At 51.2% G+C, this 16,903-nt stretch overlaps 1 protein-coding gene across 1 annotated transcript in view; it reads right to left on the bottom strand.

Annotated features, from left to right (window-relative positions):
- Window positions 1-5,880: 5,880 nt before the first annotated feature.
- Window positions 5,881-16,903, bottom strand: part of MAT1A (methionine adenosyltransferase 1A) — a 52,247-nt gene continuing 41,224 nt past the window's right edge. The window contains exons 6-11 of the mRNA XM_054522366.2: window positions 14,971-15,083; window positions 14,464-14,607; window positions 10,447-10,665; window positions 9,088-9,270; window positions 8,592-8,725; window positions 5,881-7,963 (exon numbers count right to left, since the gene is read on the bottom strand). Of these exons, the coding sequence (XP_054378341.1) occupies window positions 7,861-7,963; window positions 8,592-8,725; window positions 9,088-9,270; window positions 10,447-10,665; window positions 14,464-14,607; window positions 14,971-15,083 (896 nt within the window). The 3' untranslated portion in view covers window positions 5,881-7,860. The remainder of the gene's footprint in view (window positions 7,964-8,591; window positions 8,726-9,087; window positions 9,271-10,446; window positions 10,666-14,463; window positions 14,608-14,970; window positions 15,084-16,903) is intronic.

Raw genomic sequence — 16,903 nt, 5'->3', positions numbered from 1 at the left:
CTCTCCCGAGGAGGGCATGGGTAGCATGCCAGGGGGCCTGGAGAGGGTTGCAGAGCCCTGGAGGAGGCCAGGGCCAGGGGCTGCCATGAGAAGTGGAAAGGCAGTGGCCCCCACTCTTCCCAGAGAGGCTTCTGGGAAGCCTGCACACAGCCTGGGAGTCCAGGGCTGCCCCTCCTGCTGGAGAATACACACAGTTCAGAACTAAAGGAACAGTGGGATCCCAGGACTTCACAGCCCAGGAACAGTCCCTCCAGAGCAGCGGGAACCAGGCAGTGTCCTGGGCAGATCTCGAGGAAGTGGAGGGAGATCCAGCCGGCTCCCACTCTTAGCCCCCACCCTGCCCACGGACACAATCTGCTCTCTGAGTGGGTGGTCCTCCAAAGTGTCTTCCCCTGCCAGAGCCTGTTTCCTCCTGGTCACTTGGGATTCTGACAGCCTCCGAGGAAAGGAATTCTTGTCCTCAGGCTGCTGTGACTGGCTCCGCAGTTGCAGTCTTGGCCTGTGAAGGAGGGGGCTCCTCCCAGCCAGGCCCTGTGTCCCAGGGCCTTTCTGTGGGCACTCCTGCAAACACCCTAGAGGCAGCCACCTCAACCCTGGGGCAGGAGAGAAGCCCTGCTTTGGTGGCCCAGAACGGATGCTTCCCTAAGATCCACCCACCCCATCCCCCAGTCCATTCAGCACACGCTGACCTTGCCCTCCTGGGGTCCTGTCCCCTAGGCCTGGGAGCAAAGTGGTTGTCTCTATCTTGATGCCACCCCTGACCGCAAGGTCAAACTAGGCAGACGTGACATTTACATTTCAAGAAGAACCACATTTTCATCCAGAAAGTTTGTACCAAGTTATACCGGTCAACTGTGTTTGGGGATGTCTATTTCCTTATATCTTTGCCAGCCCTGGATTTTAAAAACCTTTTTCTTTTTTTAAAAAAAATTTATTATACTTTAAGTTCTAGGGTACATGTGCACAATGTGCAGGTTTGTTACATATGTATACATGTGCCATGTTGGTGTGCTGCACCCATTAACTCGTCATTTACATTAGATATATCTCCTAATGCTATCCCTCCCCCCTCCCCCCACCCCACAACATGCCCTGGTGTGTGATGTTCCCCTTCCTGTGTCCATGTGTTCTCATTGTTCAATTCCCACCTATGAGTGAGAACATGAGGTGTTTGGTTTTTTGTCCTTGTGATAGTTTGCTGAGAATGATGGTTTCCAGCTTCATCCCTGTCCCTACAAAAGACATGAACTCATCATTTTTTATGGCTGCATAGTATTCCATGGTGTATATGTGCCACATTTCCTTAATCCAGTCTATCATTGTTGGACATTTGGGTTGGTTCCAAGTCTTTGCTATTGTGAATAGTGCCACAGTAAACATATGTGTGTATGTGTCTTTATAGCAGCATAATTTATAATCCTTTGGGTATATTCCCAGTAATGGGATGGTTGGGTCAAATGGTATTTCTAGTTCTAGATCCTTGAGGAATCACCACACTGTCTTCAAACCTTTTTCTTTATTTCTTTTCTTTCCTTTCTTTTTTTTTTTTCTCGCCATCTGTTTGCCGAAATACAATGTTGCATTTTTAAAAGTGTTTATTTTTTGAAACAAGCACAATTGAGCAACCTTTGTTTCTCTTGACTTTCTCCATTTCTTTGATTATATTTACTTATTCCTATCCGTCTAGTTTTTTCCATTTCCTACTGGGGCTTGTATTGCTTTCTTATTGACCTGCGGTTCATTCCATTCAGATTGCAAATATTTTCTGCTCTGTCACTTATCTTTTACCCTTACTTGCAGCTTTTTCCTAATGCACAAGAATTTCATTCTTAAGAAATCAGATTTGGCAAGTGTTATGGAGTCAATGTTTGTGTCCCCCCAAATTCAGATGTTGAAAACCTAACCTCCAATGTGATATCAGGAGGTGGGGCCTTTCAGAGGCAGGGCCCTCATAAATGGGATTGGTGCCCTTATCACACACACCCCAGCTCTCTCACCCTCTTTCTGCTGTGTGAGGATGCAATGAGAAGCTGGTCATTTGTATCCAGAAGTGGGACCTCTCCAGAACCAACCATGCTGGCACCCAGCTCTCAAACTTCCAGCTACGAGAACTATGAGAAACAAATTTCTGTTATTTATAGGCCGCCCCGTTTGTTATTTTATTATAGCAGCCTGAAAAGACTAAGACAGCAAATTATTTGGCTTCTGATTTTCATCCTGTCCCATGAGAGTCACATGAAAGGGTCTGACAAACCTCCCATATTATAGGGACCCCGCTGCTGAGGTTGTAAACTCTCCTGTTCCCTTGGGTTGATTTCTTCTTCCCATTGAATTATTCATCTACCCACATTGTTCTGCGTCTGAGCCAACAGGAACCAAACTCAGAACACAGTCCTTGTTCCTTCTTTCTCCAAACGTTCCTCATGGAGGCATTACGGTAGGAAGGAAGAAGACCTCATAGGCCAGGGACCATGTGTCTGTCACATTGCCTCTTACACTGTGCCTGAGTCATACTTACTCTAGGGAATTTGCCACAGGCATAAAGTTATTCTAAAGTTTCCACCTCATGCCTTTCATCCCAGCCAACCCCTGCTGAGCTCATTCTTTTCCTCAGACTCTCCTCTCATCCCCTATTCCTCCATCCACTGCCAACTCCAAAGTACCTCCTATACTTTTCAGACCAAGCTCCCACCTCCTGAGCCCCATTCATGCCTCCTATGTGTCTGCCCCTCATTGGATTTTACGTTTCTCTGGGACCTCTGACATGAGGTGTCTTCCTCATTGGCATGCCATGGTTACTTCTAGGGTTGAAGCAACTAAAGTGCAGAGTGAGCAATTGTATGGAGGCAGAAATTTAAAAATAATAATAAGTACTGCATTCATTCACTCCAAGAAAAGTAAAAGCCAAGGCCCAGAATGTGGCAAGGAAAGGGTTAAAAAGAAAAGACAAGTTTTCCTCTGCCTAGCAAGCTCACTTCAAGGACTGTTATAAGATAACGCTGTTCGAGAAGTTGAAACCAAAGGAATAGGCTCCAGACACCCCACCTCCGGAGCAAGGGTGAAGGAAAAGAAAAAAAAGGACAAATATCTGTATTTAGCCAGTTCTTGTTTTTTCTTTTGATGCAGCTAGAAAGCCACCAGCTATGCAAGGCCACAAGTTATGCCAAGTCATCAGTTATGCTATAGATTACGTAACCTGTCATTATATGATTAACTGCCTTTGTTTTGCTTCTGTAGATTGCCTATAAAAATCCTGCTCAGTCTTCGTTTAAGGCTCAGCTTTTTGGATGTGAATCCACTGAGCCAGTGCACACCTTAAAATAAATACCCTCCTGTATTCACCCATACTGGTCTCTCTAGTCCTCTGTGACCCGTAACAGTGTAAATCCTTAGAGTCACAGTGCTATGCTCTTAACAGGTGCTTTAAAAAAACAGCTCTGTGGAATGATTGACATTTACATCTCTGAGCAGCTGAGCCTGGCAAGACCTACCAAAGGGCAAGCAGTATCCTTATATCTTGCAGAATATCTTTGCTAAGGGGAGCTCAGGAGGCAGAACAGATGGACACACCTCAAATTCGTTCTCTGATATGACCTGTGCTATACCAAGCACCTACTCTGTGCCAAGCCCTGCATTGAAGGCAAGTATGAGACAGCAGACAAGGCCAGATGACCTTGGAAGCCCCAAGTCCTACGGGGGCAACAGGTATAAATAAACAAGCATTGACATCCATAAAGAATTCCAACCTTTGAGGGTAACTGTGTGTGATAATGGATGTGTTCATAATTTTGATTGTGGAAATTGTTACACAGTATATACATATAGCAAATCACATTGTATACCTTGAATACATACAATTTTTATTTGTCAATTATACGTTAATGAAGCTGGGGAAAAAAAGCTTTCTTATTTGGGTTGATACATCATCTTCAGAGTGTGAGCAATAGAATTATTGCCATAACATCATTATTAATAATTAATGAAAATATTTAGTCATTTAAAGAACTACAACCTTTGAGAGCCCGGTACCAGATGGAGACAGTGTTGGGTGTGATTTATGGAAGGTGCTTGGGAGCATCTTCCTGGGAGATTGGGAGTACTGTGGAGGGTGGCTTGTCAGCTGAGACTGCAGGGATTCAGAGGACCCCCATGTGAAGAAGGAAGGGAGAGTGAATGGGTGTGGAAGGATTCAAGTGAAAGGCTCCAAGGAATATCATGTTAAACACTGAACAAGAAACTAGAAATGGAATGGAGTAGAAAGAGAGGCTATCAAGGAAGGGGCTTTTTAGAAATACAGGAATTTCATCTGAAACCTGCAGCGCACCCCACACCCATGACAGAACAACAAGTGCAAAGACCCTGAGCAGGAACGAGCTTGGCCTGCCGGGGGAAGCCAAAGAGCCAAGGAGTCCGGAATGTGGGGAGCGGGGAGCAGAGTCCAGGATGAGGGCAGGGGGCAGGCACTGCGCAGACATGCAGGGCAGTGCAGCCCAGCACGCACTCTGAATGTCATGAGATGGCCCAGGGGAGGATGATTGAGGTGAGGGTTGGGGTCATATTTACTTTTAAATGTGACTTTGCCATTTCCCACATCATCAACCTCCATGTGGTTGAATTCACTGGACAGTCCTGGGCCTCCCATCATGTAACCCATCAAAACCATTTTGCATAGTTGGTGGCTCCCCTGCTCTAGAAACAGTCTTCACCTGACTTCCAGGGACCCTGTGCTCCTGAGTTTCCTCAAACTCCACTGGCCGCTCCCTGCCAACCTCTTTTGCTCCGTCCACATTTCCCTAACACTGTGACACTTGGCTTTGTGGCTGAGAAGTTGGTTCTTTATCTTGCTTTCACTAATTATTTTGCATGTTATACCTAAAGTCCTTCCCCTACCCCAGGCAAGTATTCCAGTGTGTTTCTTAAGTGTGTCTATTTGTATGCATTCTTGAGAAACGTGCTTTTCTCTGTAATGTGTCATGTTTCATTGTATTGCCCACCTAGTGTCTTCTCAGGGTATAGGTTCTGTCTCAAACAGGACTGTGAGGCCCTTTGGCCTCATCCTCCCCTCCCCTCCCTGCCACATTTCGGGTCTTCCTGGCACCCCAGATCAGCTTTGTCCGCCTGTGAGACGGGGGGCCACACAGGCTTTGCCTCAGGCTGCACCAGGACATTCCCCAGAGCCGAGTCCTGTCCACACAGCCTGCTTGCTGGAAACCATGCAGGACCCATCTTCCTCCTGCTCTGATCAAACCCCAAGAACCACATCACTGGGGGCCATGGCAGGGATGATCTTCAACGAAAAAGAACCATTTGCTTATTCTCTTCACAACTGAACATGAGTGAAGGGAAATGTGCATCCACTTAAAAGTTTGGCTCCTCTCTCCACAGACCAAGCCCCTCCACTCCCTCACTTTGTTCAAGTTCAGTCACTTATCCACACTCCAGACATGGCCTGAGCATGCCCTCATGCCAGCCTCATGCAGACAGCATGCAGGAACGGCACAGGATAAGGCATAGGGAGCCTAAGGGCAGCAATGCATAAGGAGAGCACACAGAACTCAGGGAGGAGCCAGAGGTGGCCACTGCCCTTGGTCCTAACCCTTTTTGGGGCCTCAGAGCCCCGCATGTAAAAATGGGCTTCCTAAGAATATCCACCTTGGTGAGATGTGGTGAGGAATGAACATGGCAGTGGTGTGGCTTAACACAGCTGCTAGTAACAAGAAAAACCTAGTCCATGAGACATCTGCTCCACATGGACAGGATGGGGTGACCCCGAGGGGAGGACACTAACTTCCCCCGGTGGTGGGGGTGGGCAACCAGGGAATGCTATATAGAGCAGGTGTCATGTCTCTGGGATTTTGCAGAGAACAACTAAGCATAGGGTAGTTGCTCCTTGAGTTTTTATTCACTGTTTTATCAGGAACTATTAACAAAGGCTTTAGTTTCACACAAACAAATTGACAAAAAAGATCTTATTTCTCTAGAGCGTAGGGAAAGTATAAAATTCTGAATTTTCATGTCGAGTATGATCCAAGTTAGAGGAACTTGGCCACCTGCAAACCCCTCCCTCCCTCCACGGGAAGGAATTTGAGACTTCCTAGGTGACCAGGAGCCGGGCTTCTTTTGTTGCCTTAATTTCCTTTCATCTGAGAGAAAATGAAAGCCAGGGTCTTTGTGCTCCAGGCCAAGGCCCAGATGCAGGCTGCCTGCTCCCCAGATGAGACTTCCTGGGCTGCCTCTCCCAGCCTGAACCAGCACCATGTACCCTAGAGAGAGGCCGAGTCCCCAATGTTCCCCTGGGGCCCATGGAGGCCCCTGCCCAAGCCTGTGGTCCTGGGAGCTGGGGAGAAGGTAGAGATGCTGATGTCAGAGGTCCAGGCTAAGGACAAGTGGGGCAGGTAGGGCAGGTGCTGCTGGCCATGGATGGAAAGGCAGGCAAGTTCCAAGACCCTAGTGGGCCAAGGACTGCTCAGGCCCCTTGGGAGCAGACCTGCTCCCCAGAGAGTCACCTGGCAAAGGCAGAATCTCCTCATGACATCTCAGCAGCTTGTCCAACACCAGAAGGCAAGCCCCACCTATTTAACATGAGGCCTTAGGACCAGCCTCCCTGGATGGGGCATCCGAAGGGCCCACTCACTCCCTCCAAATGTACTCAGCCTGGAGGGGATACAAGGGACCAGGGAAAGAGAAAGACTTGAGGGCCTCTGTCTAAGGGGCTGGCCACCTGTGCTAGGACAAGTTGCTGCTTCTGTTCCAGGAAGCCCAGATAGGACTGGACTGGACTTAGACCACTTACCCCAGAAGTCCAAAAACCCAATCTCTGCATGTCTCTGAGTGGTCAGGGGGCTGGGATTCTAAAGCTGCTGGTCAGTCCCAAACTCCAGCCCACACTGATGGGCCAGGTAGCCAGCTCACCCTCAGTCATCTTCTGGGACACATGAAGCAAACAAAATAGCCCTATGGTTCCGTCTTCACTTTTCAGACAATTGCCCAGGGCTCAACAAGAGCTAGTGGGTTAATCCCCTAATTTCCAGTAACCTTGGGCCTTCAGGACAGAGTCCGTGGCCTCATTTCTGAATCTGCTTTGTCATTGTTTGAGCCTGTTACTGGCATGAGACAACGGTGGGGGAGGGGGGTATGTCATAGGCTCCCGAGTCAAAGCTCCTAGTTATACATCTAGGCCTAAACACGTGGCTGTGGGACCCTGTGGAAGTTATCCAGACTCTGTGCTTTGCTTTCCCCCATCTATAAATGGGATATAAAAGGTACTACCTCATCATGTTGCAGTGAAGAAAAAATGAGATCAGTCATTAGCTGGGTCCCTCGCACATTACAGGTGCTTAGGAGACATCAGTCCTGCTCTAACCCCTGCCACATGCCTGGCCTGGGTGGGGCTTTCTGGAGACCCTGGCTCAGGGCACTGGCTGCCTGTGAAAGGGGGGCCCAGGAGCCCAGGCCCACAAAGAGCCCTGAGGCCTGTTGAGATGTGCTGACCTCACCTGGCACAGGCAAGGGGAGGGAGGGGGAGCTGGTCAGGATCCAGCTGTTGGGGGAGGCGAGTGAGGGAATTCACTCATTCACTCTTGACAGGGGTGCCTTTTCCACTAAATTAACATTGCCCCAGTCTGAGGGAGCAGCAGGAGAACACCATGCCTATCCTCACATCAAGATCCAACCTCCAGCACCAGGAAGCCCCTGCGTCCAGCCGGCCATGATGATGACAGGGCAGGCTACATGAGAGGGACCTGGCTTTGCCCCGAGGGTTGGTGGGTGGGGAAGGCGATCAGCAGCCAGGCATCTGGGCAAGAGGAGCATGGCCACCAGGCGCCTCCAGGGTGAGACCAGGCCCAGCTCCCCCTGGCTCTAAAACACAAGCTTCCTGGGAACCTCCCATGGGAACTCGCTTCTTCCGAAATGGCCGTAGCATGCTGTCTTCTGGTAGATGGGCTTCTTCAAGTCCAAATCCCTGCATGTCCAGCAGAAAGGAAGGGCATTGGAAGATGGAACAGGAGCAGGGTTTCTTTCTCCATTTCAAGGACAGGAGGGAGCAACAAACTATAATACAGCCCTCCTCACATGGCACTACACCTCCCCCCGGCAGTTGCGCACACACATCCTATCTGTGCCATACACTGGTCTCGTTTTATAGCCCCACGGATGCTTAGAGGTTCAGGGACCAGGATCTAACTCCAGCCTTCGGGCGCCTTTCTCTTCCCACTCCACTTACCTGGCCCAGGCCAATGTTGACACCACTAAGCTCTAGAAACAGGGAATAGACTTGCTGACTCGATTCCCAGCCATTTGAGCTATTTGGCCTTATATTAATAATTATTTTCCTAAGATCCCCACCTGCCTCCTAGCTGCTCAGAGATGGCCCCACTGGAGTTGGGCCAGCGGGAACCTGGGGCAGCCTCCTTTAACCTGACAACCAGGCTTTCTGCAATGGGGATGCACTGTGCTGTACCAAGAGCTCACAGACTCTCCCACTTCTGAGAGACAGAAACATCCTCCTTTCTGCCTCCCTTTCAGGTGAGGTGAGCATCTGGGCAAGGAAGGAGCAAGGTCCTGTGTAATGGCAGCACATGGCACTTTACCTGACAATGACGCCCGGCCGGAGGTCGAAGTTCTTATGCACCACATCCAGCAGCTCTCGCTCTGTCTTCTGAGAGGTTCCGTAGGTGAAGATGGAAATGGACAGTGGCTCGGCCACACCAATGGCATAGGAAACCTTCCAGCAAGGTGCAGGGTCAGGGACTGAAGCCTCTGTGTGGGCCCTGCCCCTTTCAGAAGCTTTGCCCTTCTTCTGAAGGGACCAGCGGGGATCACATGTCTCTTGCCCCACATGCTCCCCTGCAATTTTCCTGCTATCTTCACCGAGGGCAGTTGTTCTACACGCCCCTCTCCCTGAAGATTCTGGTTTTCCCTCCCCCAGGTTTTCAAAGCCCTGACAACAGTGCCCAACACAATCACACAATCACAACCTTTGGCAAAGCGTGCAGCTTTCCCACCGGGCCAACATCCCCTCACTCAGGGCAGAACTGGGCAGGGGTCCTCCACTGCAACAGGATGGTGGTGGGTGGGGGGGCTTACCTGGACAAGCACTCTCCGGCAGAGCCCTGCTTTCACCAGAGACTTGGCCACCCAGCGGGCAGCGTATGCGGCTGAGCGGTCCACCTTGGTGTAGTCCTTCCCAGAGAAGGCCCCACCACCATGAGCCCCCCAGCCGCCATAGGTGTCCACAATAATCTTACGGCCAGTGACACCTGCATCCCCCTGCAGAGGGAGAGAAATCAAGATAAGAAGGAGAGCCAGCCCCTAGATGCTGGAGGGGGCTGAAGCACCATGATGGCAGCTGAACTGCAACTCAGGAAGGATGTCCTGGGGCTGCCCACAGACATTATCCTAAGACCCCTTGGCCCAAAACTCTGGACTCCACTCCCAGCTCAGTCACTGACCGCATACTGAAATCAGGTAACCTGCCGAAGCTTCATTGGAAAGTGCAGAAGGTGGGCCAGGGGTTCTCTGGGGTCACAGCCACTCCCTAATGCCTTTGTTACTGAGTCCATCACAATGGAGAGATCCAACTGCAGGCAGGAATTGCACTGTCATAAAGACAATCTTGGCCGTTGCCACCTAGCAAATGCCACGTTGCCCACTTCCCAAGTGTCCTCTGGGCAACACCAGTCAATAGTGATGTCTTTAAAAGGGTGGGAGTTCTATGTTAAATGATTTGGGGAAGTCTGCCTACTCTATCCCCCACTTTTAGAGATCCACAGTTCATACTAGTATGTCTAGGCTTTGAGAAGTCCTGCAAGAAAAAACAATAAGTGTTACCTCCTTCTACCCTGTGTTTCTATACTCCACTTGCTACTGGCACCCAGGATGGAGCTCAGCTCTGGCAAAGCACGCACAGCTGAGGGCCCAGGCAGTGGGCAGCAGCTTCGCAGCAGTGCCTTCAACCTCCACCTCCTCACACTTGCAGTACAGGAGAGGGGTAGTGGTGCCCTGTCTAAAACACCCTGCCCCACCCTGGTGCCCACAACAGCCAGAGGCAGCCTGTGGTGAAGATCTGGAAACAGCCACCTGGGAACAGCTGTCCACGTGCAAATGCTGTAGTGGGGAATGTGCACCAGAGCAGGGTGAGGCGCAGCGGCCGTGGGTAAGGTCAATGGTCACTTGAGATGGCAGGAGTGGGAGGGCCCAGTGGCGCTAAGTGGAGGAATCCTAGGGACATGTCCCCAATTTCTTGCACACTGTCAGACACATAGCAGACCTCCCCAGAGAGTGCACTAAATGTACAGAGGCCAAAATTCACCGACTTTACATTTAGTCCATGGCCAGAGCCAGCTGAACCCCTCCAAGCTATCTCTTGCGGTTTTCCTGCTCTGAGACATAAGCAACCCCAGTAACAAAGACAAACCAGGGCTTTGTTCAGAGACAAGAATGCACCTGGGGACCTCCGATGACAAACCGCCCACTGGGCTGCAGGTGGTAGATGGTGTCTTCGTCCAGGTACTTGGCCGGCACCACAGCCCTGATGACTTGCTCCTTCAGGGCCCTGCGCATCTCCTCCAGCGTGATGTCTTCGTTGTGCTGCACAGAGATGACGATGGTGTGGATGCGCACAGGGATGACTGCGCCATTGTCCTGCATGTACTGAACGGTCACCTGTCCATCAGAAGGGTGGGGGAGACACTGACGCTGAGGCTGAGCGAACGGCACATCGTGGCCAGACACAGACACCCAGGAGGTGGGCAGGGCTCCCAGGAGCCAAGTGGGGCCTCCTGTCTTCAAAGGGTGTTGGGGGAGTTAATCTGACACATTCTTACGTTCAAAAAATTGCCTGGTGCTGTGGGAGGACTGGGTGTAAGGCCCAGCTATTCCCACATGGGGCCACAATTAGCACTGCTTGGAGACTTGAGTTTCCTCTCAACTTATGACCCACTACATGTCTCCTCTTCTGTCTCAGAGGCTTCCAGGTGCCAGCAAATGTCCCCCTGGCCAAAGCCCTTTCTTGATCCTCTATAGCCCAGGAGGTATCTCTCCTCCTGCCAATGATGCAGATAAGAAAGCCAAGGATCCAAAATGTAAATGTCTTGGTCAAGATCACACAGCCGGAAGAGCTGGGACCTGACCTGGAGCTGTATGGGCTGGTAGACAGGGCTCTTCCGAGAAGAAGGTTGGATGCCACTCAAGACCCTGTGCTGGCCACAGGCCCAATACTGCCGAAAGCAGCATGGACCCACAAGAGCAGGGCTCAGTGGATTTTAGGGACATGTGGTGCCCACAGGGGTGCAGCTCTGCCAGATGGCCCTGGGAGGGACACTGGCCAGTGAGTGTGGGACTGCTCCCATCCCAGGGCCTGGACAGAACCACGGGGCAGCAAACAGTGGCTCCCTGGGACTATGCCTGCAGCAAACTCTCTACCTCCCCAAGGCTACTCAGGTATCCATCAAACCCTGGATCTGTATCAAACTCCTACTCTGTGTTCTGCCTGGTCTAAGGAGCAACAAGGAAGGTCCAGAAGAAGCAGGAGAAAGAGCCCTGGCCATGTGAGATCTGCATGAGATGGCCCGATGCACACAGACATCGTGAGCTGAGAGAAGCCCTCAAATGCCAGGCTGTGTACACACAGGGCCCTGGGAAAGGGGCTGGAATCTGGGGTAGGGGACTCCCAGGAAGAGAGGCACTGTCTGTGGCAGACTCTTGGACTGAGTCTAGTCTGCATGGAGCCTCAGGAGAAGGTGCACAGCTGGGGAGGGTGCTCGGGCCATCTCCACTTCTCCCCTGGGTGACTCCAGCCCCACCTGGCAGACTCCACGCAGTGGCCTTGCAGAACTGCAGAATAGGGTGGCAGAGCAAAGGGCCCTGAACACGGCGCTTATCTCATCATGTCAGCAAGATGTGGGGAAAAACACACCATGGAAAACACAGCTCTGACCAGGTACAAAAATAGCCATCCACACTGCCACCCAGGCCTCACTATCAGCAACAAGGATTTGTTCAGGTGGAAAGACCCATCCTGCTCACAGCCAGCAGTCCGGCTGGATGAAGACACTACTTCAAAAACAGGGTGCGGAGCAGGGGACCTAGACAAGCCGTGCCTGGCCCAGGGCCTCTCTCATGGAGGGAGTGTGTAGAGCAAGCCAGGCTGTTTGGAGGCCAGCTGGCGAGGGGCCTCCTGGAGCCCCACAGCAAGCCCGCACCCCCTGCGACTGGAGCTGGCCCGTGGTCCTGCCTGTGGCAGGGGAGTGAGGCTGACTCTGGTATCCGTATTGGCATTTTTGAGACAATCCTTCAAAGGAAGGGAACTCCTAAAAGAGCCCATCCCATCCTCCCTTCTTTGCTGACCCCTAAACCTAGAAACCTTCTATTTCATATCTAAGCACAATGAATCTCTTTCAGCAGGTCCAGTAGGTGGTCCCTCTGTTCCTCTCTCTTGCACAAGGAAGAGAAAAAACAGTCAGCGCCGCTGGCTGCCTCCCCTCCCTGTTGTAAGATTTCCCCTTCTGTGAATCTTCACCCTGCTTCTATATCGCAGCACCATTCCAATCCAGGACAGAACAGGCAGGCCGACATCATGGGCCCCTTTCTTTGGGTGCCATCACAATCTACATGTTTTAGCTCTCCTAACCCACAACCTCCAAGAACACCCAAGGAATGCTGATGGTTCTCATCCCCACCTTGGGGGGTCATGTGGATAACACAGGAAGTCCCAAGGAATGCTGATGGTTCTCATCCCCACCTTGGGGGGTCATGTGGATAACACAGGAAGTCCCAAGGAAGGGTTCCCTTTGGGCATAAGCACACTTCTCTGCCCCAGTACAGCCAGTATGCAACCTCTGCCCTGTGCATGGCCTGACACTTGTGCAAGAAGGAACTCCATCTCTGTACAGCTGGAGTTGTACATGGAGCCACACACAGCACGCTGAGCTATAGCACCATGGGTGCCAGATTCCAAGTGCAGGACAAGAGAAGGCGCTGGCGCTGTCTGCTAGTGGCCAGGGATGGCATCCCAGAAGAGGTAGAACTTTGCTGGCCACTGAAGGAGAGGTGAAGACCAGAGAGGGAGCTCAGGTAAAGCAAAGCCCTAAGAAACAAGGGGACCATGAGTGAAATGATGTCGATTAAGCAAAGATGGTGTGGGGTAGGCAGAGGCAGGTAAAGTTGGAAGACCAAAAAAGGTTCTAAATGCCAGAATAATAAGTGGATTTCCCCCTTCCCCTTGTAGGAAGCCAAAAGTTGTAGAAAACACTGAATAGATGTTAGGGAATTAAAAATGAGGCCTAAAGGGGATTAACTGGAATTTCCAAGCAGGGAGAACCTTTGGAAGGATAGGGCACTGATCCTCGCCTGGCTGGGATGATGGCAGCCCTGGGGAAGGCTGGGCTGGAGTGAGAGGGGTGCTTCATGGGGTAAACTGGGGACATGGATAGGTGGAGAGAGATGGCGCTGAACAGGACTGGGGAAGGGCAGGAGGGAGGTGGCAGGGTGCTGCACACAGCAGGCTCTCAGGGCCCATCTGCTTGGAGGGTGACCAGAGAAACCCACAGGTGGGAGTATGTGAAGGTGACAATGGGGTTCACGAGCATGGACACAGGGAGAGAGGTTGTGCAGTACGAAGTGCTGGGAACTTGGGAATCACGAGAGGGCTCATTGGGGTTAAGCAGGGAGGGGATACAGGAGTGAGGTGCCAGGAGGCCTGCGTCTCCGCTAACACTTGCATCACCTCAGCCTTCAAATATAGGCCTCGGGTTGATTTCAACACTGCAAGGAGAAGACAGGTCAGGGCCCATGAGGTTGGAGCTGGAAACAACAGAGGTAAAGCCTTTTCATGAGAAACAAAGATGAGAAAAAGGGCCATGATGAGACAGACAGCACAGACACAGCACAGACACAGCACAGACAGACAATACAGACACAGCACAGACACAGCACAGACAGCACAGACACAGCACAGACACAGCACAGACAGACAATACAGACACAGCACAGACACAGCACAGACACAGCACAGACAGACAATACAGACACAGCACAGACACAGCACAGACAGACAATACAGACACAGCACAGACACAGCACAGACAGACAACACAGACACAGCACAGACACAGCACAGCCTGTTCAGGACAAAGAGGCACAAAAATATGGAAGCCAGTGAAGTATGTTTGTGGCAGGATTTGGGGACTCATTAGTCAATGTTTGCTAATGAGCAAACAAAAAAAAAAAACAGAACTATTCTTTTCATTTTTCTGTATTTTTGAAATTTTTTATAATAAAATGTGGTGGGAAGCATCTCTAGCCGAAGATTTTTCACATAAATAGTTCTTTTCAAAACTGACCATTCTTTGAATGCCCAGATTGAATATTTTGATCTTAAAAATGACACAATCAAGAATCAAGAGGATTTGGGGGTATTAAAGCTTCTGTCTAGGGCTCTCCTGGGGTAATTCAGCTGCTCACCTGAGTCTTAGAGTCAGGCCGCAGCCAGGGGAGGAGACCGGAGCGCCTGAGGTCCGCCATCTGGGCGTTGAGCTTGTGAGCAAGGATGATGGTGAGGGGCATGCACTCCTCTGTCTCGTCGGTGGCATAGCCGAACATCAAACCCTGTGGTGAGAGAGCAGGCTGAGCGGCGCCCATCCTAGACCAAGAGGACCGCGGCTCTCTCCAAGCCTGAAATCTCCCTGGTGTGTCCACGTTGATTGGGTGCCTCCTCCATGGAGCTTTCCACTGGCACGTGCAGGGGAAGGATGTCGTCCCTGACCCCCAACACTCTAGGAGGGGGAGACAAGCCCAAACCCAGTGTTAGCAACCACAGCCATCCACAGCACGGCCATGAAGCTGGGGTTCCCAACTCGCTCCTGGCTCTTGTGCTAGGACGAGAGTCCACCCCTCAGTGTGATTAACCCACTGCTCATGAACTTTCCCAGCCAGCTCAATACACAGCTCCCACATGCAGTGCCAAGCTACCTGATCTCCTGCCCCCACATCCTCCTCGTTTCTGTCCAGATGGACGCACTGGGCGATATCCGGGGATTGCTGCTCCAAAGCCACCAGCACGTTGCAAGTCTTGAAGTCAAAGCCTAGGCGGAAGCAAAGTGAGCCTAAGTGGGGAACAGGTCAGAAGGAGGGGGCCATGAACTTCCCAATGGATGGCTCGGTTCCTGACATGCCATTTGGTGTCAGCGTGGGGGGTCCCTAACTAGCCAGGGTCTGTCTAGGCCCACAGCTGAGGCCCAGGATGGGAGAGGCCCTGCACCTTCCCACCCTATCATGTAGAACTCTTTGGCCAACCAAAATTCTCCGTGGTGCATTTTACTGTGCTCAATTAGACCTTGGTTAACACACACACACACACACACACACACACACACACATCCTACAGAGACCTGCATATTAAAACGAGGTGATGCCAAGGCTCCTCTGGCTGAGGACGGTGGCTGACTCATACCTTGCCCCTTAGGCTCTCCCACAGGTGCCTCCCAGAACCTAGTTTGAGCATCACTGCACTAGGAGAAAATCAAGAGCCCTTTTGACACTGTCACTCAGAAGCCCAGTTGCATGCCTGACACAACTATTAAACACACTGAACAAACACAGAGTACATGAACTATCCAGACAGACTCCCCAAGCCAGGGTCCTCTGACCCTGAGAGGTACACAAGAGTCTGGGGCAAATGGAAAAGCCACCTGCCCTTTCCCGTCTGCAAAGCTGAGGCACAGGGTACGGGCCCGCTACCCCTAGCACGCTGAGCACTGGTTTGGGGAAGTCTGGACTAGCAGTAGCTCAGCCCTGGGAGTCCCATGAGGAAACTGCTATGCACCAAGACCGTGCACACCTCCTCACAGCTGTGCTGGGCTCAGCCACAGGTACTGTGAGAATAAGGGACTGAATACATGGACGCCCCCACCACAAGGTCAAGCATAGTGACACACTCACTCTCCAAACCCCCACAGCCATCTTCTTTCCCATCTATTCTCCTACCCACACAGCCTGAAAGGGCTTACAGAGAAAACACACAGATCCGAGCTGCTGTTTCTGTACAAGCTTCAGGTGGGGATCTACTGCCAAGGAATAAAACTGAAGCTTTTCAGTCTGACACAGCCCTTGCTCCCGGGACTCCTTGAGCCAACGTGAACTCAAGTTTAGCCATCAGCATGATATACTTTTCCATCTCCACTAGGTCCCTGCCTAGAACGTTCTACTTCCAGCTTCCACCCCACATGCCCAAACCCTACGTCCACTCTCAGTACATGTCCCTGGACCTGCCTGCAGTTCATTACACACAATGCCAGGAACTTACCCCTGGGCACCTCATGTTGCATCATACACCCTGGGAGTATCAGGTCACCTTTGCCCCTTACACCCTCCTGTTTCCTAATGAATGTTTTTGAATGCACAAATCAATGAACAGTCTTTAAAGAACTGCCAAAGGCTGTCCTGTTCTGCACTGAACATTTTGGTTTACCTAATCACTGTCTGTCTAAATAATGAATCTCCCCAGGGCTCAAAAATCAAGCAAGGGCTCCAAGGAATTTGGAAAAACAGAACTTAGGGGACCAAGAGGAGACGTACAGGGCTTGGAAAGGACAATGAGCCCAGCAACACTGCAGCCAGGAGCAACGAGGAGCCATTGGCCTGAGACTCTGCTAAGGCTGTTCCTGCACGTGACCTAAGGCTGTTCCTGTCAACTGAGCACAGGTAAATGGACAAGCTTGGGCACAGGGAACCTAAGCCAGCTGAGCCCAACTCAGCCATGGCTGGGCTCTCGCTCATTTCTCCCTTTCTAGGGAGCATTGCCTCCTGGAAAATTTCCCTCCTACCTAATGCAGAACAAGTTTTGCACTTGAATAAGGTCTAAATGTACATAAACAAATTGGCTTTTTTTTGGTAGAACAGGCTC

The sequence above is a fragment of the Pongo abelii genome, chromosome 8 (assembly GCF_028885655.2).
Source record: "Pongo abelii isolate AG06213 chromosome 8, NHGRI_mPonAbe1-v2.0_pri, whole genome shotgun sequence".
Classification (NCBI taxonomy): Eukaryota; Metazoa; Chordata; class Mammalia; order Primates; family Hominidae; genus Pongo; species Pongo abelii.
This window is presented reverse-complemented; position numbering and strand designations above follow the sequence as displayed.